The following is a 20732-nucleotide window of genomic DNA, read 5'->3' as shown; positions in this document are numbered from 1 at the left end:
TCGCAAGGTCGCAAAAAATTATACTGAAAGAGAAGATCACCTGCCAAAGCTAGCCAGATTTTGCGGAGGGACCAGCCATGGACCTTCGGGTTGTAGAAAAAACTTCCGATAAGATAAGTGCACCTCGGTGAGGCCCCGCTCATGGCAAGGGTAAGGATGCGTTAGCGGCTCTGCTGACCGAGCTTTGCAAGTGTGAGGTGATTGGCAGCACGGTCTCAATGATGCGGGCTCTTCGGCTGCGCGGTGGAGTTTGTGGAGGACAGGGGTCTGCTGTTCGTTGCAAGTGGCCCCTGCCTTCCAGTCGCAGTTCAAGCCGTACCTCGCGCAGCGGACGTGACCATCCTTTCGATTCAGCTCGCTGAGGTAGCCAAGCCAGCTCGCGAAAGTCCACCCTCGACGGCGCATCACCATCATCCCGACCATTGCCATGCATTAGCTTTGAAGCGAACACGATAAGAACTTGCAGCATTCCGTCGACAACTCTACTCCGCTCTGCCTTTTTCTGAGCCCAGACAACTAGCTGGTCTACCTCGATCCATCTCGGCTTGGACTCGGCTCGCTGAGATGGCGTCGGGCGTCTCCAAGAATCGATTCGGAAGCAACCCCTCTACACACATTTTAAGCAGAAAAACTCGCACGGAATCCGTCTTCTCCAAGTCTCTGTCTGCATGAGTGGCCCCTCATAGGGTTGCTTGTGCCTGGAAGAGCCCCAGAGACGAGACACAAGTCACAGCGGGGATCTTGATGTCGCCAAATCGACACCTTGAGCCCGCATCACACCGTCGACATGGACACGAGCCAATACGGTACTAATATCTTCTTGATTGTAAGGGCGCGCTCGCTGTTTGCTGTATTTCTGGCATGGCTAATATTTCTCGCACAGAAAGGTATCTCGTCAATCGCTTATCAACTGTACGAACCGGCACCCGACCAGGCGCAAGCATTCGCTTCGATTGCACCAACCATTGAGAAATCGCTTCGAGATGCTGGCCGTGTAGCACATTTTGACAGCAGTCGCCGCGCCCTATGGCACTTTCATATCCCACGGCACGATGCGACGCAGCCGGCAGCTCACACCGAGGAGGGGGGTGCCCTGGACCATTTATTAGACGTAGCTGATTTCAACCTGGCGCTCACTGATGAAGGATCCTTCGAACCCGGTCATCTCTTCAAGAGCCGACCTTTCGGGCAAGGGCAAGCCGCTGCCAATACACCGACCCATCCTGCTTTCAATGGTTCCGTACCCGATGCAACGCTCAGAAATGCCTCTTCGTTCGACAAGAACAATACGGCCACGCCTAGCTCTTCTGATCCGGAGGGAAAGTCAACGCCAATATCATCATCAGATGGCAAGATATCCATCACTGTCAAGATCGCGTACGAGCAGTTCATTAGCGCCATGATTTCCACTGTATCGTCGCCAATCTGTAGGCGCTTAGCCGCGATCCCGCTGAACCACTGTACAATTTTGTTGAACTCCAAAATCATTCGACAGGGAGAGTCTGAGAATGCCTCAGGAACCGAGACGGCTGTCCTTGGAACCTTTCGGATCTATCTGACGACCACCGGCACCCTGGTCATAAGCTTTTCGCTGGTCTTGAGTGAAGGTCTGATATCTATGCACGAAGTTCCTGGTACAGGCCAGGCGGCTCTGTCGAGTCAGGTCTTGGCGGCGCCCTTTGGAGTTCTCGGGAGCTACATGGGACTTGCGAATGGTGCCCTGCCTTATGCTGACACTATTGGGCAAACACCAGACACACGTTTATGGCGACCCAGGCCCGAACCGGACGCAAAGTCATCACAATGGAGGGAGATATGCACCAGCATGCTGAAAGGCTGGGGCTTATCCGGGCATACTTTGCAAAATTGTACGTGGGTCGCACTCCAACTCTCTCCTCGGAAGCCTGTAGACCTTCGAGCTGAAGGCAGAGGAACGCCGGTGCGGAACTTGTCGCCGCCTATGATCTTTTCATGGCCTTCGATTCTCTGTTTTAGAAAGAGATCTGTGGATCCACAGGCCAACCAGAGCGAAAGGACTGATATAGCGCTGGCATCGAAGGAGGCGGCCGACTCTCTGACGGAAGCTAAGACCTGGTTTCAGTCCGGAACTGAGAGGGAGGAAAGCATTGTCCAACGACGCAAAGCAAGAGAGGCGGCCGCTTCTGCGAAGGAGGTCCAAGCCCAAGCTCCAGCTGCTCCTCAGCCAACTGATCAGTTTCCGATGGACCCTAGACGTGCAGCCAATGCTGCTGCTGCCAGCGCCATGTATCCTACGCCGCCGGACGCTGTTCAGAATCCACTTGGCATCTTCACCGCACCGACGGCGGATGCCGTAACCTCGAGCCCTGGGCCGCCTTCGTCGGTCGCTGCGCCTGTAGATGGCGATGCACCCATGGTCAACGCGGTAGCAATGGCAGATACCGAAGGCGATAGCTGGGAGCAAACCGACACTAAGAGAGATCGAGGTGATTCGACTTTCGAGGGGGATGACAATCTTTTTGGAGACATGGGCCCGGACATGTTTGGCGACACAGACATTACGGACGCAGACTTCAGTTTCTTCGATGAGGATGATGACAATAATCCTCTGGACCTCAATATGTCTGCGCCTGACACGACGATGACGAGCCTCCCGGCGACAACGCCTGAGCCAGTTTCGTTGCAAGCAGATATCTTACCACCCTCTATTGACGACCCTCCTGAGGAGACGAAACTGAAAACGGAAGCGCCTATTTTTACCAAGCCGGAACTCCGACATGCGCGTAGCACGCTGAACGACGAGACAAGAGGACGCCCGACTAGTGACAATTCAAAGGCTCTTAGCAACAAGCGAGAGCCTAGCCCCTTTGACCCAGCCACCGTATTCAAAAAGGTTCGGGCCTCTCTTGGCCGTCTCAACAATCAATCCCTTGGCACCTCTTCTACAGTAACAGCACGCAAAGGCAGCGTTTTTGACAGCATCGAGTTTGATCCTGTACTTCCTTTAGCAAGCAAGAAGTACGAGCAAGGAGGTCGCTTCGCCTGCCGATGGACACCTACACAGTCAGACACGAGCCTCAATCTCAAGAAGCCTCCAACTACAGATTACCTCCGCAGACATAGCAAGTCGCATCGCAAACCTTTTCGAACGGACAACACCAATGCGCGCATCCGCAGCATCACTGATGGTTTGGAAAACAGCAGTCTGCAAGCGAGCCCGGATAGAATCGAGGAATTGTCCTCGGACGCCGATGACATGAGCCTCGAGTCCGACGTTGACGAATCGCCCGAATTGATGGAGGAACCAACCTCGCCCTTCAAGGCAAGCACCAAAAGACTGAATCTTGAGGACGATATGGTGTCGCATGTGACGTCGTTGAGAGATGTCGAATCCGTAGTGGAGGATACGGATCCATCCTTGGCGCTGGAGTTGCCCAGGATTGCCAGATTCGAGGTTCCTGAAGTCGCTGTTGCGAAATACTTTGACGATCCAGAGCCTCTTTTGAGCCAGCTATCACTTCAAGACGACGACATCATTACTGTTGCTCAGATCCTCACCGAGCAGGCGATTTCTGGCAATCTCTGTTTGCGTGATGCACAGTCGGCGACCTTTAATTCCCCTGTCGGTCCAGAAACCCGCCGCCAACTAGCATCTCTTTCCAGAACATTATCTCTGGTACTGCAGCAAGCTATACCTGCTGCTATGGGAGATTCAACTCAATGCCAATTCCGAGAGTTGATCGAAGCGTCCGATGTCCCCCTCCTTGGACCTCCCAGTAGAGCTCAGCCTCGACCAGTGCCTCCTCGAGATCCGAACGCTGAACCTCCAAAGCCCAACTATCTGTTCCAAATCCCTCCACCTCATCTAGAGATCAAGCGCCTGGACTCGAAGCTGTCTGTTCTGCCATCGACCATCTCATTCTGGGAGACACTTGGTCTGGGTCCGTCTCAAGGGGCAAAGAATATTACTGCCGCCTGCGTGTTTCCAAATTTAAACGGTCTCTCTGACTTCGCCACGACATTTCTGGGGCGCATTAGAAACACGTATGAATTCCTGAAGCTCGGAGGATTCGACATTGTCAACGGCGAGAGTGGTCATACCACAGGCGGGCTCGTGCCGTGGGAGGAAGAACGTTTGACTGGCACACCAACGGTCGATGGAGCAATGCACGGCTCAAGCTTGTCTGACCGCATGGATAGCCTGAACCAGAGTCTGCTTTCCCTTGAGGCTCGTGAGAAGAACTTTGTTGTCTTCATCGTCTACATACCAAGTCATCCGGAGTCGATCGTCGAAGCTTGCACGGCTTTCCAGCAGCTCTTCGAACTGCATAAGAAAGCCCTTGCCGACAAGAGGCTTGCTCCATCAAACGAGTTGGTGTTGCAACTTCTACCAGTGGATTTCTTGACAGCAGTTTCTGGAATGCCAACGGCTTTGCCTATTGACCTCATCAAGCTAGCGCTGGAGACATACGACCGATGCACCATATTTGGGGGGCCCATGCCTGCGCCTGCTATCCTCCTCGAGCATACCCTGCCGCGGAATATCGATTTCAGGCTCAATAACACAGGGTCATCCTCGCTTATGCACGAAAATACCTGCATCCACATAGCATATGCACAAAGCGTTGACGAAAGGTGGATCACGGCAGCTTGGACGGACAACCGTGGGAGTCAGCAAATGACGGCGTCATACAATCTCGGTCGAAAGGGCAAGTCATTGTCAAGTTCATTGAACGAAGTCACACATGAAATTTGGGAGACGACTCATGACCTTATCTCTCGATGGAAGGTGCACTGGCGTATCATTATAACCAAATGCGGGAGCATGGACCAGAGTGAGATTGACTTCTGGGTAGGCTTGGCTCAGACGGAGCAGCAGGCATCGGTCAGCTTGACGCTCATCACGGTCGACACGAGCCCCTCGTTGCAGCTCGTCCCTCCAGCGGTCAAGGTCCCGCCTACAGCTTCGACGTCATTCTATACCACACCTGTTTCCACCCCTCAGCCATCAACTGTTTCCCCGGACCAGATCGGCACCCCCTCGACACCCATGAAAGACGGCAGCCAGGCGAATGCTAGCACGCCGACAGGTACGCCAGGAGGGGCGGATGTGACAGAACCCGCCGAGGGTGACGCGATTCTCGTCGATGTAACCGACCAGACTTGGGGCGCCGTATTATCCCACAGACTGGGTAATTCAACCGCGCCCGGAGAGCTAAGCACCTCTCTCATAAGTGGCTATCTTGTCAAGCGGGGTGGAACCAAGGTTGAGGACCCCCCAGTCATCATGGAGGTCAACATTGTACACACAGATGGGAACCCTCGAGCTCTTGAAGCCCTGCTCAGGGAGATGCTCAACTATTTCCGTGGCCTTGGGACCTTGGCGCGGGCCAGGGGCATGGTGGATAGCGAGACAGACGTGAGACCGTGGCATATCGCGGCGGCAGAAAAAGGCGTCCGGGCGCTGTATTTACTGATGTGAATTTTGTATCAATGAGAGTTGAACGGCTGGGTAGCATCACATCACAGGGATGAAAAGGAGTGGAAGCATACCGGTTTCATGCAGCGTAGAGTGTAGTAGCAGTGCCTGGGGTCTGGTGGGATATGACACGAGTAGACATGATTATCACTTATGCGGGCGTTACGGCTCCATAGCAGATGGAACATGAACAGTGACACACTTCATAAAGAAGTATACAGCATATCACCAGTAGAATCGTGAGAGTGACGGCATTCCATGTGTTGACAAGGTCAGCTTCTACTAAGCCATGGACGGTCCTAATACAGTGCCAAGCTCATGACGGACCCAGCCTGTGCCTGGATGCCTTGGTCGTAACCATCAAGACTGTAGCCCGAACGCCGGCTAGGGCTGCCAAGAGTAAGTGTGTCGAGAGCGCCCTCCTTGACTCCATCTGGAAAATTAAACCGACACCACTGGAGGCCTCGAAGACGAAGACGTGAAAGGTGTCTGAACGAAGAAAATAGTATTAGAATATACGTCCTACGAATTGCGACGATTGCCGCCAGCCTCCTCCTTCATCGCCGTCGCGCTGACACCATAAGGCTTGAGCTCTATCGAGTCCTCGTCGCCCACGGTGCTCAACCTCTCGTGCTCGACTCTCACCTCCTCCGTCTTGAGCACGCCGCTGAGGTTCGGCGAGCGGGCGCTGGCCTCGGGGTCCCGGAGCGCCTCCTGCGACTCCTCCCAGGCAATGTTCGACATGATGACGACCGAGTTCTGGCCGTACTTGCTGTGCGGCTGCCGCGTTGCGCGCTTGGCGTCGGAAGACGTGGCGCCCGCGCCCGTCTGCCCGGCGTAGGGGTTGCTCCGGTTATATTTGGACCTGGCGTGACTCGTCTTGAGCTCGTGGTACAGCATCCTCCTATTGTTGAGCGGGTCAGCACGATGGTGTCATGTGGTGCGAAGGGGGGCAAGCTGGGGCGTTGACTAACAGCACGGGGATGGACACGGCCATGATGGAGGCAGCGGGCTCTACCAAGGTCCAGATGGTCAAGTCAACGCGGTCATAGGTGAAGTCGGTGCTCGTCATGTTGACGACGAGCACCGCCTTGACGATCGCTGTGATTCCAGCACTACCCCAATGACGTTAGCAATGATGTACGAGGACTGAACACGGACGGCAATCTCACATAGCGCCAAGACTCATGGCCACTGCAACACCGAGCCTCTCACGTCGTCGCATGGACATGCCCATGATGATCTGCCACGGAAGTAGGGCGAGCATGAAATCGAGGATAGCAGAGTAGTCTGTGTCGGTATCAGTATGACGGGCCGGGCCGGTCGAGCTGCTTCAATGGCATCGTCTTGTAACTCACATGCAGCGAAGAGCTGGAATTTGAGGAGTTTCTGCCTGTCCCAGCACTTTCCCGGGTGGCTGCCGTCGATGACTTTGGCAAAAGGCGTGCACTTCACCAGCCCAAAGATCCAAACAAGATTCATGGAGACATTGATCGTCACGATGATGAAGATGAGAAGATACTTCATCCACTGGTTGGTCGAAATTCGATAAAGCGTAATGGCGAAGGACGTTTTGCTTAACGTCGTGGCCATGATTCCAAACGCCGCCACCATGATGGTGCTGAGACTGATGATTTTGAGATTCTCATCGCTGATTGTTGCCCGCCTCGTACCGAAACCGATTGAACAGATGTACGAGAGCACAGAGCAAGATATAGAGAGGGAAATCTGCCGTGGTGCCACGCATGAGTATTTCAAGACTTTCAGCAGCCCAGGACAACCGTTCGGTCAAAGTCCTCAGCAGGGAGGTGAAGGACGCAACATACCCAGGAAGCAATCAAGAGATGGTCATCCCACCAAAGACCTCTTCCTCGCCACACCTTGCAGTACAGGCGGAGGGAGAGCAGGATGACGGCGGCGGCGGCCAAAGACCAGCACGCCGCGAGAAGGCGTGTGCGTCTATCATCCTCCATGACGATATGCTCGGAACATGCGGATGCATGCAAGAAAGCACGGAGGAGGAAAGACTGTAGATCAGGGGACGAGGAGGTTGGACAGCAAGGAGACCTGGCAAGAGGCCTTACGAGTGTGGGCGGCGCTGTGGGGATTGCCGATGCATTTAACAAACCAAGGACCCTTCTGCCCCAGATCCCCTGGTCCGTGATGGTCCACCTTCTCGGCTCCTAACTTCCCGCGCATCACAAGGCCAAAGATGAGATACATCAGACCATCTGAGGTTCGAGAGATTCTGGGTAGGATCATCGGTCTCTATGCTACACTAGAGGGGGGCCGGCGGGGATTCCCTCGTCTGGAAGGATCCGACCCAGGAGAGAAGAGAAGCTTCAGCTCAGTATGGAATCTCTGCCTGGTCTCGTCTCATCAGCTTTGTATGGGCCACCATCTAACTGTTCTCGGGGATGTGGCTGTCGATCTCCATGTGAATGGATCTTTGACAGCCAATGCTGATATCACTTCTGGCCACTGTCTCGGGTTACTCTCACGCCAGCGACCGTGCCTTGCTAGTTTTGCCTTTACAGTTGGATGTCATTCGTAGCGCCGCTTCATAGCCTCTTCTCTCGCCGCCGCCTGGCATGGGGATGGGTGTCTGTTCTCGCAGCCGTCGGGCAGTCGGGGAAGAGCCGCTGAAATCTACGCATAACGGCCATCAAGCCTTGCTGGTGGAACTATGTGTCCTTGGGTGGAGATCATGACCGCGCTGGCGTTCTTAGTTGAAGTGGTCGTCAATGGCGTGAGCGTGCGAGTCAGCTCCCACCTTAGCTCAGGGGCCGTGGTGCTCTTGGGTGTTTTACCGCAGGGTGGCGGCACAGTTTATGTGGCAAAGCGGAAAAGGCGACTCGTCCGGCGAGTGTATCATTATTGCATTGCCTTTTCCCAAAGCAACGGCACTTCACTGCAAAATAACCTGTTTCCTCTTCCTTCCAGCGGTAACATCGTTCTGCTTGGACGGGCAAGGGCCGCGAGAAGGCTTCAATCAGCGCGGGCTCGTGCTGCAACGTCGCATTGCCACTGGCTTACCATGGTCGCTTGGATCGGACCCTTTGGCGACCTTTGGCGAGTCAGGAGCCGGCACCGCCTCCTGAGCCTAGGTAGATAGCTGGCCGAGTCATCAGAGCGAGCGGGGATCGTTGCGCCGCGCACCCGCGTGAATGAATCGTGCTGGCCTTAGCTTGGAGTTCTTCATCACCGTGTGTGTGCCCATGGCAGGTGGGGCCGGGCCGTTGGCAGGGCGGGAGCATTTCTATTCTTCTCCTCGCTCCGAGGATGAGGGGACTGAGGGACCAACTCAATATTGTGCCTAGCTCGTGAGCTTAGTTCCTTATTTCTTGGTTTGCATCCGAGCCATTCACAGTCCTACCCACTTCACCTTGCCTGAAGCAGGTAAGTAGGTAGAATGGCAACGATGCCGGTGGCAGGCAGGGTGGCAGGCAGGCAGGCAGGCCAAGACAAGTGGAGAGGCTCGGCTGTCGCAGCCTCGCCAGGTGAAGAGGAAGCCCGTTCAGAGCCCACTTTCCGGTCATGTGACCATGGCCTGAGGTGCCGGAGAGGTCCCCCCCACCTTCACCAATCCCCTCGTCGGCTCCTCCGTCCTTCGTCACCTCCTCCCTTTGCCCCACCCCCATGTCGGCATTCAACCTCCCCTAACCCCAAGATCCTTGAAGACCAGACCCCCCCGCCTGCATCCACTGGCAACTTGGCCAGGATTTCTGCATTTCTTTGTCCAATACGAATTACCGGCGGCCTATTCATACCCGATGCAGAAGACATGCCGACTACACCGGGGAACATTGGTCAAGCTTCCATGCCGCCCATGTCGCTATCGCCTTCGGACTATCCGCGGAAATTTTCTGCCGTCGGTACAGGATCATATCACTCAAGCGCAGCAATACATGAGGGGGGCAACGTAATTTATTGCCATTTGCGTCATGCTTCGATGCGGGGACCCTAAGATGCTTGATCCTTCGGTCTCTTTAAAAGATGCGAGGTGATCGGCATCGCAATTGAGGGCCACGAGGTTTCCATGTGGTCAGCGCTTCTCGTCAACTGAGATCTGCCTCTCTTCTGCACAAGACACGTCCCTCTGCCCGTCATTCTTCCCACGTCCCTCGCAAGCAAGCATGCCTTCGCACGTGGCCACCCTTGTCTTGGCCGCCCTGTCGGGTCTGGCCCTGGCAGCTCCTGCGCCTGCAGCAACCTGCGTGCCTACGGCGCACACTGCTCAGGGCGCCTACGTTGGCCTTCACAACGATGCCGCCAACCAGGACTACTTCCTCGGCATCCCCTACGCCCAGCCTCCCGTCGGTGCCCTTCGTTTCGCCTCGCCCAAGCCGCTGCAGACGACCTTCAGGGGCGTTCGCAACGCGACCGAGTATGGATGGATGTGCATTGGGTACGGCTCCGACACGAGCAGCCTGGGCAGCCCGGTCAACGAGGACTGCCTGACCCTCAACGTCGTCCGACCGAAAGGTGTCAAGGCTGGCGACAAGCTCCCCGTCGGTGTTTGGGTGCACGGCGGCGTACGTCTTCTTCTTCTTCTTCTTCTTCTTCCTCCCTCCTCTCCTCTCTCTCTCTCTCTCTCTCTCTCTCTCTCTGTGATCATTTCACTAACGCGGATTCCAGAGTTATGTCCAGGGTGGTTCTCGTGACCCGAGGTACAACCTCACCGAGATCGTGGACCAATCTGTCAAGGAGGGCAAGCCCATCGTGGCCGTCTCCATCAACTACCGCCTGTCGCTCTGGGGCTTCCTCTTCAGCGAAGAGCTCAAGAATGCCAAGGCCGGCAACACTGGCCTCAAGGACCAGCGCGTCGCTCTTGAGTGGTTGAACAAGAACATCGCCGCCTTTGGTGGTAGCCCCGACAAGGTCACCATTTGGGGCGAGTCTGCTGGTGCTCGTGCCCTGGGTATGCAGCTCATCGCCTACGACGGCAAGCACAACGGCATCTTCCGCAGCGCCATTCTTCAGAGTGGTAGCCCAACGGCCGTGTTCAAGGGTGCCGCCGACTGGCAGCCGTACTTTGACGCCCTCCTTGCCAAGACCGGGTGCTCCTCCGCCGCCGATAAGCTTGCCTGCCTCCGTGCTCTTCCCTGGCAGACGCTGAACAGCATCTTCAGCGGCAGCGATGCCTTGAGCGTCGCCGCGCCGACCCTGAGTGCCGTTGTCGACGGCGACTTCATCAGCGCCCAGGCCTCCGTTCTCCTGAAGCAGGGCAAGTTCGCTCGCGTGCCCCTCCTCACCGGCACCAACTTTGACGAGGGCACCGCCTACGCTCGGAACGGCATCAACAACGAAGACGGCTGGCTCTCGTGGCTGTCGGCTCTCGGCCTCAACTCTACCCAGGCCGCCGGTGTTTCCTCCCTGTACCCCGATGACCCCGCTGTTGGCATTCCCGCCTTCTACGAGGGCCGGCCCCCTGCGTCCCCCTTCGGCACCCTCTTCAAGCGCTCGGCCGCCTTGGCCGGCGACTACCAGCAGCACGCCGGCCGCAGGCTCCTGACCGAGACGTACTCGGCCGCCGGCCTGCCCGTCTACTCCTACCACTGGAACGCCATCGTCAACGGCCTGCCCAACCCCATCTACGGCGCCACCCACTTCCAGGAGGTCGCCTTTGTGTTCAACAACGTTGCCGGTCGCGGCTACACTGCCAACCCCTTCGCAGGCCGGCCCCAATCGTACGTCGAGCTCGCTGACCTCATGAGCAAGATGTGGGTCTCCTTCATCCACGGCGGCAACCCCAACGTCGACGCCGTCCAGTGGCCCAAGTACTCAGGCGCCAACCCCACGAACCTCGTGTTCGATCCCAGCCGCGACAACCTCCGCTACACCGAGGTTGACGACTACAGGGAGGCGGGCATCGACTACCTTCTCAACAGCGTCTTCGTTTGAAGCATGAAAATGTGATTTATCTATATATCCTTATTCGTTACTCAGCGTTGCACATGTAGACCATTTAGACTATTGGATATTCTGCGGGTTCAACGGAAATGTATGCCCGTATTGATTAAAACTTGTTGCCCGACACTCGGTGATTGCTTTGGTCTCTGGTTACTCTGCTGTTTTTGACGTGAAATGGAGTCGACATCGAAGCTGTGGGGTGTACTCAATTAGTGCTGTTCTGGCCTGGCGTAATGGGACAGGTGCGACTCGGTGAATCCCAGTCTCGCCGACTGGGCATCCCAATTCTCGCTTGCTGCCAGATACGAAGTAGGTCACATCATTATCAAGACTTGCTAGGGGCGGTTGCCTTACTAAGGAGGCCGACGCTTGCTCACTGCAATCGCCAGCTCGTAAGACGGCCGAGGTGATAGTGCCTGGGTCATCTCAATAACAGTTCTGGAAGTCGATTCTAGCTTGAGCTGGCACGCTTGACAAGGATGGGACGAATAGCTCTCGGTTCTCTGCCCCCGCTTGGTCCCCTTTCTTGGCGCCATGGCGTCTTGAAAGTCGAAGTGCCACCTTCGAACAGGACTACCCATGAAGCAGGCGCGGTGAAGAAATGTACATTCACAATGCTACAGCCCATAGCTGTCACTTTTCATAGTATCCACCACGCTGTTCGCACATTGCAGCATCTCTGGGCCTCGCCTGCTGACCGAGTGTCATCACCTCAACTCGAAGACGGATCCCGTGGTACGACCACATCCTGTAACACCCGTTCTTACGAGAGAGCATCTAATCAGAGGAATCTAGTTGGCATAAGTACAGTTGATGTACTGTCAAGTCTATATGCAAAGGAATTCGTAAACACATGAGCTCGTTGTCTGCCTCGACAGGCAGCTGCGCTTCTGAACACCGCTCTCTCTATTTCATCTCAAACGCTTTTCTTTTTCGAAGGCCTAGTTCTCCCAGAACCCGGGGAACAGAAACTCGACCTTCTTCATGGCCTCGGGGTTGCGGCCCTCGGGCTTGGTCATGAACTTGACGGCGCCCTGGGAGGCGCCCTCCCACTGCTTGGCAAGGACGAGCTCGCTGTTCTCGTGCCTGCTCAGCTGGTCGAGGACGCCGCCGACGAGGCGCTTGGCGTTCTTGCCGTTGGCCTCCATGTACTTGAGGACCATGGCGACGTCGACGTCGTCAAAGCTGTGCCAGCAGTCGTAGTCGGTGGCCATGCAGATCATCTGGTAGGCCATCTCGGCCTCGCGCGCGAGCTTGGCCTCGGGCAGGGCCGACATGTTGATGACGCTGCCGCCCCAGGCGCGGTACATGTGGGACTCGGCGCGCGTGGAGAACTGGGGGCCCTCCATGCAGATGATGGTGCCCTTCTCGTGGAGCACGACGCCGTCGCCGTCCATGTGGGCGGCGCACGTCTTGACGACCTCGGCGAGGCCCTTGTCAAAGGGGTCGGCGAAGCCGACGTGGCCGACGACGCCGCCCTCGAAGAAGGTGAAGGGCCGGATGCCCTTGGTGCGGTCGATGACCTGGTCCGGCACGACAAAGTCCATGGGCTTGATCTCCTCCTGGAGCGAGCCGACGGCCGAGAAGGCGATGATGGAGCGGACGCCGACGTGGCGCAGCGCGGCAATGTTGGCGCGCGCCGGCACCTCGTGGGGTGCGAACTGGTGGTGGACGCCGTGGCGCGCGAGGAAGGCGATGGGCACGCCGTTGTGCTCGAGAATCTGGATCGGGGACGAGGGGAAGCCCCAAGGGGTCTCGGGGTTGAGCTCGGCGACGGGCGTGTAGCCGTCAATCTTGCTGAGACCGGTGCCACCGATGACGGCGATGTGGACCGGGCCTGTCACAATTGTCAGTCACTGGTCACAGGCTTGCGATGCTCCACGATGGAGGTGACGCCCGGAAGAGACGGGTGTCATGGGTCGAGGGGTGTTCGAGGCAGGCACTCACGGTCAAAGGTGTTGGGAAGGGCAGACATGGCTTCTGTAGGTCGATGTACCAAAGAGCGGAGGGCCAAGAGAGATCGTCAAAGGACGGGTTGGATGATTCGGTATGCCAATGGGTTGAGAGTCGCAAACTAAAGCAGATTTCGAACAATGTTGACTACCCCGCCAAACGGCCGGCGTCGAAAAGTGGGATGGCGCCATGACGCTGGAGTGGCTGCACGTCTTCACTGGGAGCTTATCGCCTAGGGCCATTCGCTGGAGGGCGCGCTGACAGGGTCCACCGTCCGATAAGACATGGGTTCTACTTGTCTTCTCCCAGCTCTTTGTGAAACAATGTCGGGATGCAAGATGTCGAGGGCAGAGTGCGTGTTTGATTTTACATGCATACCCAAACATGAGTCTTCCGTAATGAAAACATCGTGAGCAGTTCTGTCTGACGGCCAGCGATGCCAGTCCTCCCAGTGCCCAAGAAGAACATGGCGATGCCCCACAGGCCACGGCCCACAGAGCCTGCATCGTCCCCTCGGAAATTTCTGGCCTGTGCTCCAGTACCTTCGATTTTCGCCATTACTAACACAACTCTGACCTCGAAGTCCTGTCACTACCACAACCTCACAAACCCCGCCACCTCCGGGCCCAGTTGCTCCCTTCTTCCTGAAAGTGTCATACTCGACAACTTTCAAGGCGTTTTCTTTTTCAACCGTTCCAACTCGTCTGGGCAGTTCGGTCGCCGTCGCTCACCGCCACATCATCTCACCTCTCGAGGTAGCCCTCCCTCACTTGAGCCTCAGTCTCGTGATAGCACCACAGACCAGGGCGCCTGGTCGGAGCCAGCATGGCCGCCATCGAGATCCCCTCATTACCAGATCCTGGTCCTTCCGATGGATCCAAGCCTTCGGAGTCCATCGAGGAGCGCTGCTTCTCGGCAGCCCTCATCTGCCTCGAGGGCCATTACACCAGTTCGCCGCCCATGGGTCCCATGACGGCAAACAAGGTCTCGGGCATGATCGCCAAGACCTTAGAAAAGACACACACGTTCAAACACGTTCGAGAGTCATTGGCAAGGAATGTGGCCATCTGGATCTGGCTGACAAGAATCTTCGGCGCCGCCATCCCCAACCTCACAACCCGCTCCGTGGGGCCGCTGTCCAGCTTGAACGACCCCGAGAAAGGTGTCAGCCCTCAGGAGAGCACAGCACTCATCGTCAAGAACCAGGTCAACCTCAAGGACGATCTGCAGATTCTCAACAAGCTCATGCACATTGCCCGTAACCTGCTCGTCACGTCGGAGCCCGAGGTTCCGCAGGATATCTGTGCTGCTGTCCACTTTGACCAGATGGTGTACCAGACCATCATCCTGTGTGTCAATGTCACGAGCAAGGGCTATGACGGCGAGATTCTTGACGAAACGTCAAGAGCCAAACTGAACGAGATTACAGATCTGTGTAGGTCCCTTCCGTCCACACATCTCCCCATTTGCTGATTTTCGCACAGACAAGAAGTTGCTCGTCACATCCTTGCAACAGGCTCATAACTGGACCGCCAAGAATGACCGCAACAAAATGTCCTTCTGGTACGACGTTCTCTTCGACGAAGATGCACAGCTCGATGACCCGCAAGAGGGCATGGGCGATGGGTCTGGCTTCCGAGTCGACATTGCCAAGACGGAAATCCAAAACTGGCTGGAGCGCAACTCACGAATGTGCGATGCGGCACGGAAGCTCTTGACGGATTATTCGCAGCACCAGTCACACAGGCCACCAGGAGTTTTGGCCCCCATCGCTCCGCTGGCTTGGAACTGGTTCCCCGAAGGACAGGTCAAGGTCCGTGCCGACAACATCAAGGAGGGTGAGAAGTTCACGCCGAAGTGGGACCTTGACATTACGGACAAGTTTGAGCAAGACCGGGCATATGGCCGGGTTTCGCGTGAGATCGACACGTGGTGGATGCGCGCCCGCGATGCCAATTACGATGACTGGGTCGTGCCGATGCCTTCTGTCGAGTTCGCAGCTTCACGAACAGAGCATTGCAAGACCAATCTCCTCAACCGCTACGCGACAGCGCTTCACCCCACTGACTATGAGGACGAGGACGAAGAGGACGACGAGGACGGAGCTGAAGTCTACGAGGTTGAAGAATCCGCTCTGGACCTCCCCAGAGACACTGACGGTTCTGACGTCGAATACGTCGAGGGTGAATACGACGAGATGATCGACGAAGAAGACGACATCGACGACGATGACGACTCTTACGGCGAGGGTCCCCTGACAGGCCTATTGACGGAAATCCCCAACATCCTCGACCCTAAACAGATCGAAGCGCTTCACATGATTGTCAAGTCATGCATCCTAGACTCGGCTGGCACTGGCCTCACCCGTGCAGGCGAGAATCTCCAAAAGACCCGATGCCGCATGTTTTTGGCTCTGGACTGCGGCAAGTCTCTGCTCCGAGAAATGCTCGTCTTCATCGCTGTCTGGGAAAAGGATGAGCAATCACTCATCTTCCAGCTCACCTCCCAGCTTGTCGAAGCTATGCACCACTCTTCCCTCGTCTCTTATGCCTGGAACTCTCTCCGCATCCCGAAAGATATCATCTCGCCGGCGCAGACAGTGCTCCTCCGCCTCGTCAACCACATGTTCCGCAGCCGCATCTCATCGCCACCGCAGGACCCCAAAGACAGGACGCGCGACCTGAAGCTCGTCATGTTCTTCTTTGGCTTCTTCCGCTCTCGCATTGTGCCGGAATGTGTGGCGCTCATGCATTTGCAGGCTCAGCTGCGCGAGGATAACTCTGACCCTGGCGAGTTCCCCGTCGACACCTGGGACATGGAGCGGGCCAGGGACGGCCTGGCTCAGTACCTCGACCTTCTAACCACTGTTTCGGAGATTGCGTACTCGCGCGCCATGCTCATCGAGTGGGAAGCTGTCTACGACCTCATCACTCTCCTCAACGGTCTCGAGGCCGGCGTGCCGAAGAAGCCCCTCGTCGACGCTATTCCAACCCGCACCGTCCCCACCAACCCCTCCCCCCACCAACAACCGCCGGCCGCCCCGCAAGGCACCAACCCGGACAACACATCCGCGGCCCCGCCCATCATCGAACGCCCCTACTCAGCCGCCGACTCCCTCCCGCCATCCCCTCCGCCGCCCCCGCCGCTCTCCGCGCCAGCCTACAAATTCCCCTGGTCCGGCATCAAAGCCCAGCTCTTCACCATCCTCGCCACCCTCCTCCAGCCCCCGCCCGGCCAGTCCTCCCCCGGCAACCCAGACGTGCAGCTGCAGATGGTGCGCCACAACGGCATCGTCCCCCTCCTCAACTGCTGCGCCTACGACGACCACAACCCCTTCGCCAAGGAGCGCGTCACCATCTGTCTCAAGTGGCTCCTCGACGGCTGCGACGCCGCCAACGCCTTCTTCCGCGAGCTCGTCAGCATGGCCCCGGCCCCCAACCTCAAGCCGCCGCCCGGCGGCGCCACGACGAGCACCATCCGCGTCGACGGCATCCAGGGCGAGGTCAAGGTGCAGGTCCGTTCGAGCACGGCGCCGGACGTCGAGGGCGGGGAGGGCGCCGCGCGAATCCGCGCGCACGATCCATACGGGCTCGCCGAGGGCGCGAGAAAGCTGAATCTCGGCGTGAAGGAGAGCGAGCCGTTTAATGAGGATGACTTCATGTGATGCGCGGCTGTTCTGTGCGGAGGTGTGCGAGTTTTGAGATACCTGGTGTAGAATTATGAATGATACCACTAGCTTACCAACATGCTACTCGAATTACCGGCCCACAGCTTGATTAGTGACATGCTACTCAACGACCGACACGTGGCTTGAGCACTGAGACGTGGACCACTGGGAATGTGTTTAGCAATGATCATGTGCACAAGCGAAGATGAAGATATTTGCATTAAAAGCCGAGTCTTCTGTCTAAGTGGTAGAATATGTATAGTCGAGGACGGAGCTGGGTATCACGGGAGTTGTTCTCTTTGCGAAGAAGAAAAGAAAGAAAAAGAAAAAGGTCAAGTGAAACGTCAAACCCCGAATGCCCATCTGCAAAACGCCCTAGTATGCATGCAGTCTCTCTCACGGAAGATGATGTCTAGTGCACGAGCTCCATGTCCAAGACACCTGCTCTTGTCCGGAGAGCTCGTCGGCCCTCCCTCCGATCAGGCCGAGTTGGTCGACCGGCGCCAGATCATAAAGGCAGCAAGGCCGGCACAGGCAGTTGCTCCGAGCGCGACATATAGCGGCGTGCGGTCCACGGGCGGCTCTTCGCTTCTGGGGAAGGCGGTGCTGGGGTTCGTGGCCGCCTCGGCGAGGGCGATGAAGAGCTCAGAGATGGAGCCCCAGGTCACAGAAACATGGAGCGGAGCGCTCATCATGAGTTCATGGGTGTACTCATCGGGCTGCTGCTCGCACCGCTGCGTCGTCTTGTCGCGGTCCGCTTTGAGGGCTGTGTAGACGGCGGGAAGCTCGTCGAGATGAGGGTAGCGGCGACGCAGGTCGACAATGTGACTGAATGAATCAGGGTTAGACGAGTCGTATGCGTAACAGACGAGATCGCAAGCGTTGAGCTTGGCCTGGTTCTCGAGGATGGCCGGTTCGAGCTCACCGAGCTCCTCAAGAATCAGGTAGCATTGCTTGCCACCATGCAGCTCAACACTGTTGACGGCGCGGCGAGGCTTGATGGAGGGGCGGTAGAGCGGATCGAACGGACGGTTAAGGAACGCATCCAACAGGGAAGATTTGCCAGCGCTAGGCGCACCGAGAACGTAGCACAGAACAACGTTCCGCTCGACGCGGCCAGGGCGCTTTCTCCTCTTGCGAGCCTTGGTCACTTTGAGAGCAGCTGTCGTCGTCTCACGAGATGTCGCTGGTTCGAATCCTAAATGTGCGAGGTACTCCAGGGTTGTTTTCGGTTCCATAAAGGTTGTCATGCTCCACTGAGCCAACCAGCCTTGCAGGGTCACATAGCCGGCCTCATTGCGAACAGTCGAGGAGGGGAAGGACGTTTCCTGCCAGGACTGAGGAAGCCCCGGCGTCGGCGCGAACAAAGCCTCCAGCTCGTCGTCGCTCAGACCACCATCGTTGTCCTTGTCGAAAAGCAAGAAGAGGTCGACGAAAAAGCGGTAGCCAGCAGGACTGAGCTCGGCAGACGAGTATTCGGGCACTTCGAACTTGGGGTGGAGGAAGCTGTCTTCCAAGCTCAAACTGTCGGTGTAGTTGAACTTGCGCAGAATGATCCAGATAGTCTCGTGGCGACCTTTTTCAGCGTAGAGCTTGTTCAGTTGTAGGAATCCCATTTTGTCGATGCCCTTCTCAGGACTGGTCTCTGGGGCTGCTTTCGACACTGACTGCTTGATGTTGTCGAGGTCTTCCGAAGTCAGCGGTTTATCGAAGCAGCGAGACTGGAAGTCGTGCATCTCTTGGTCGTTCAGGAAGCCGTCTTGGTCCTTGTCGCACAGATAGAACACCCGCTTCAGAGCGTCTACACAAGCCGGCTTGAGGTTCCCCTCCTTGTAGTCGAAAAGAGGGGCGATGGGGTGGGTGACGGCCTTCTGACACAGGAAGAAAACTTCGTTCACATTACGGTGTTCCCTCGCGCTCGACCGAATACACGAGTCGATCTCGCGAAACTCAGCCATGACGGGTAGCATCTCGCCATCCACGACTTGCGGCGTGTTGACGTCACCGGTCAGGTCGGACTTGTTGGCACAGAGGACGACGGGGACATTGACACCAAGGGACCGAAAGTACGGCATCCAAAAGAGCGCGACGCGTTCATAGCTGTAGTGGTCGGAGTAGACGAGGAGGATGACGTTCGACTTCCGGATCTCCTTGCGTAGCGTGGTTCGATCTTGTGGTCGGGCAGAGGTGTCGACAATGGACGTGGTGACATTGTCAGGTGTGCCGAGTTGAGGTGGTATGGTGATCGGGGGCAGGACGGCTTGAATCTTGTTCTGGATGAAGACGTCCTTCACGAGAGAAGCTATGAGGCTGGACTTGCCGGTGCCTTCGTCACCACAGACACAGATGCGCACTGTCGATGCCGAGATGCGTTAGTGGATGGAGGGCTGCTCTGCGTCCAGGTGATCAGGCCACATACCAGAAGCCATGATGGGCGGTAGCAAGGAGGGCTCAAGAGGACTTTACTGCGTGGCCATGGCCAGGTGTTCTGATGGTCTTGTATGTCCAAGAGGATCAGGAGCAAGGCTATTGCACCTGTTGGCGTTGGACAGCTAACCCAAGAATGAAGTGTTAGACGCGGACCCGCGACCGACCGGGAGGGAGCTCGAGTGGAGGTGACAGGGTAGAGATCGGGCGTGGTGCCGATTGCTGGGGATAGAGCGTTGGGTTCGTTAGGTAAGCCAGCAAACGGGTGGGGCACCATGTGGTTCCACTCACTATTGGTGTCGCGGCGTATTTTGAGGCAGGATGTTATTGTGTTCCTGAGGGGACTTGACTGGAGAACAGGAACAGCTCAAGTCAACATGCTTGGAAAATTCTCGCTGATTCATATTCCACTATGTATACTGAAAACTTGCATCTAGTGTTCTTGAAGCGTCACCATCGGTCAGGCTTGCTGCGCGGCATCGGTCAGAACCAGAGGACGTTTGTCACATAACGTCCCTCTGTCTGATGTTTGACCCCCCGCCTGCAGACCCGATCAAGCCATGGCAGTGTTCATAAAATTGCAAGATGCGCATTTTCAACGTAATTTGAGCTACACGCGTCATGTATGATCTTCGTGCGGCATGGCTTGCTGGATGGCTGTGGCTTGGTGGACGCATCAAGGTTCTTGAGTGAAAGACGGAAGAGAACAGGCCGTGGTTCGCAATACTAAGAGACTTGTGTGATCTGACACTCATGACGGAGAGAACTCTGGAAACGAAATAGGCGATTCGTGGCATGAATGCTACTTGGTGCCAAACTTCCTACTTGGCGATGCAATGTCGTCGCGTGGAGATGGAGAGCAGTCATACGTTATAATCTCGTGGGGTGTTCGAGCAAGTAGGCGAACTGGCAAGAGTCTGCTCCATCCAAGTGAAGGTCAAAGGCGAAGGCACCATCTTGTCACTACCTCGGAGCTATATCCCTTCGTAGAGCCGAAGAGATGGCTTTGTGATATAGTAAGACAGATCCAAGTCTTACTGACAGTCATTTCTCACAACGTCACAAAGGTGGATGACCAGGCAGGCCCTTCGTCACACATGTAGGTAAGCGAACACGCAGGTAGAGAGGGTCGGGCCAGGTTACCGCCTCCAGCGCATCCTGCACAGCGGATAATCTTGCTGTGCCACGAGGGGACAGACGCCAGTGGGGCGACGCCGTGGTTGGTGCGAATGGTCAGGTCATTCAATCGTGAGGTAGCCTGCCTGAACAAATGCGGATTTGGGTTTGAGGGAAACCATGATCGAGATGCTCCGG

The 20732-nt window shown here is 56.5% G+C and overlaps 6 protein-coding genes across 6 annotated transcripts; 3 read left to right on the top strand and 3 right to left on the bottom strand.

The window, feature by feature from the left end:
* Positions 1 to 787: 787 nt before the first annotated feature.
* On the top strand, positions 788 to 5461 carry SSN2 (mediator of RNA polymerase II transcription subunit 13; the record flags this gene model as incomplete). Its single annotated transcript, XM_028637681.1, has 2 exons — positions 788 to 826; positions 884 to 5461. The coding sequence occupies 2 exons, from the start codon at positions 788 to 790 to the stop codon at positions 5459 to 5461; spliced, it is 4617 nt and encodes a 1538-aa protein (XP_028499237.1).
* Positions 5462 to 5980: 519 nt separating this feature from the next.
* Positions 5981 to 7431, bottom strand: D7B24_003491 (uncharacterized protein; the record flags this gene model as incomplete). Its single annotated transcript, XM_028637680.1, has 5 exons — positions 5981 to 6362; positions 6433 to 6573; positions 6631 to 6748; positions 6817 to 7186; positions 7285 to 7431. The coding sequence occupies 5 exons, from the start codon at positions 7429 to 7431 to the stop codon at positions 5981 to 5983; spliced, it is 1158 nt and encodes a 385-aa protein (XP_028499236.1).
* Positions 7432 to 9594: 2163 nt separating this feature from the next.
* On the top strand, positions 9595 to 11362 carry D7B24_003490 (uncharacterized protein; the record flags this gene model as incomplete). Its single annotated transcript, XM_028637679.1, has 2 exons — positions 9595 to 9993; positions 10097 to 11362. 2 exons carry the CDS (start codon positions 9595 to 9597, stop codon positions 11360 to 11362), a joined length of 1665 nt encoding a protein of 554 aa, XP_028499235.1.
* A 950-nt stretch (positions 11363 to 12312) lies between these two features.
* Positions 12313 to 13346, bottom strand: MEU1 (S-methyl-5-thioadenosine phosphorylase; the record flags this gene model as incomplete). The annotated part of the gene is made up of 2 exons (XM_028637678.1): positions 12313 to 13208; positions 13319 to 13346. The coding sequence occupies 2 exons, from the start codon at positions 13344 to 13346 to the stop codon at positions 12313 to 12315; spliced, it is 924 nt and encodes a 307-aa protein (XP_028499234.1).
* Positions 13347 to 14149: 803 nt separating this feature from the next.
* D7B24_003488 (uncharacterized protein) lies at positions 14150 to 16988 on the top strand (the record flags this gene model as incomplete). The annotated part of the gene is made up of 2 exons (XM_028637677.1): positions 14150 to 14759; positions 14809 to 16988. The coding sequence occupies 2 exons, from the start codon at positions 14150 to 14152 to the stop codon at positions 16986 to 16988; spliced, it is 2790 nt and encodes a 929-aa protein (XP_028499233.1).
* A 482-nt stretch (positions 16989 to 17470) lies between these two features.
* On the bottom strand, positions 17471 to 19420 carry GEM1 (ERMES complex Ca(2+)-binding regulatory GTPase gem1; the record flags this gene model as incomplete). The annotated part of the gene is made up of 2 exons (XM_028637676.1): positions 17471 to 19344; positions 19411 to 19420. 2 exons carry the CDS (start codon positions 19418 to 19420, stop codon positions 17471 to 17473), a joined length of 1884 nt encoding a protein of 627 aa, XP_028499232.1.
* Positions 19421 to 20732: the final 1312 nt, after the last annotated feature.

The sequence above is a fragment of the Verticillium nonalfalfae genome, assembly GCF_003724135.2.
Source record: "Verticillium nonalfalfae strain VnAa140/NRRL 66861 chromosome Unknown scaffold_2, whole genome shotgun sequence".
Lineage (NCBI taxonomy): Eukaryota > Fungi > Ascomycota > Sordariomycetes > Glomerellales > Plectosphaerellaceae > Verticillium > Verticillium nonalfalfae.
This window is presented reverse-complemented; position numbering and strand designations above follow the sequence as displayed.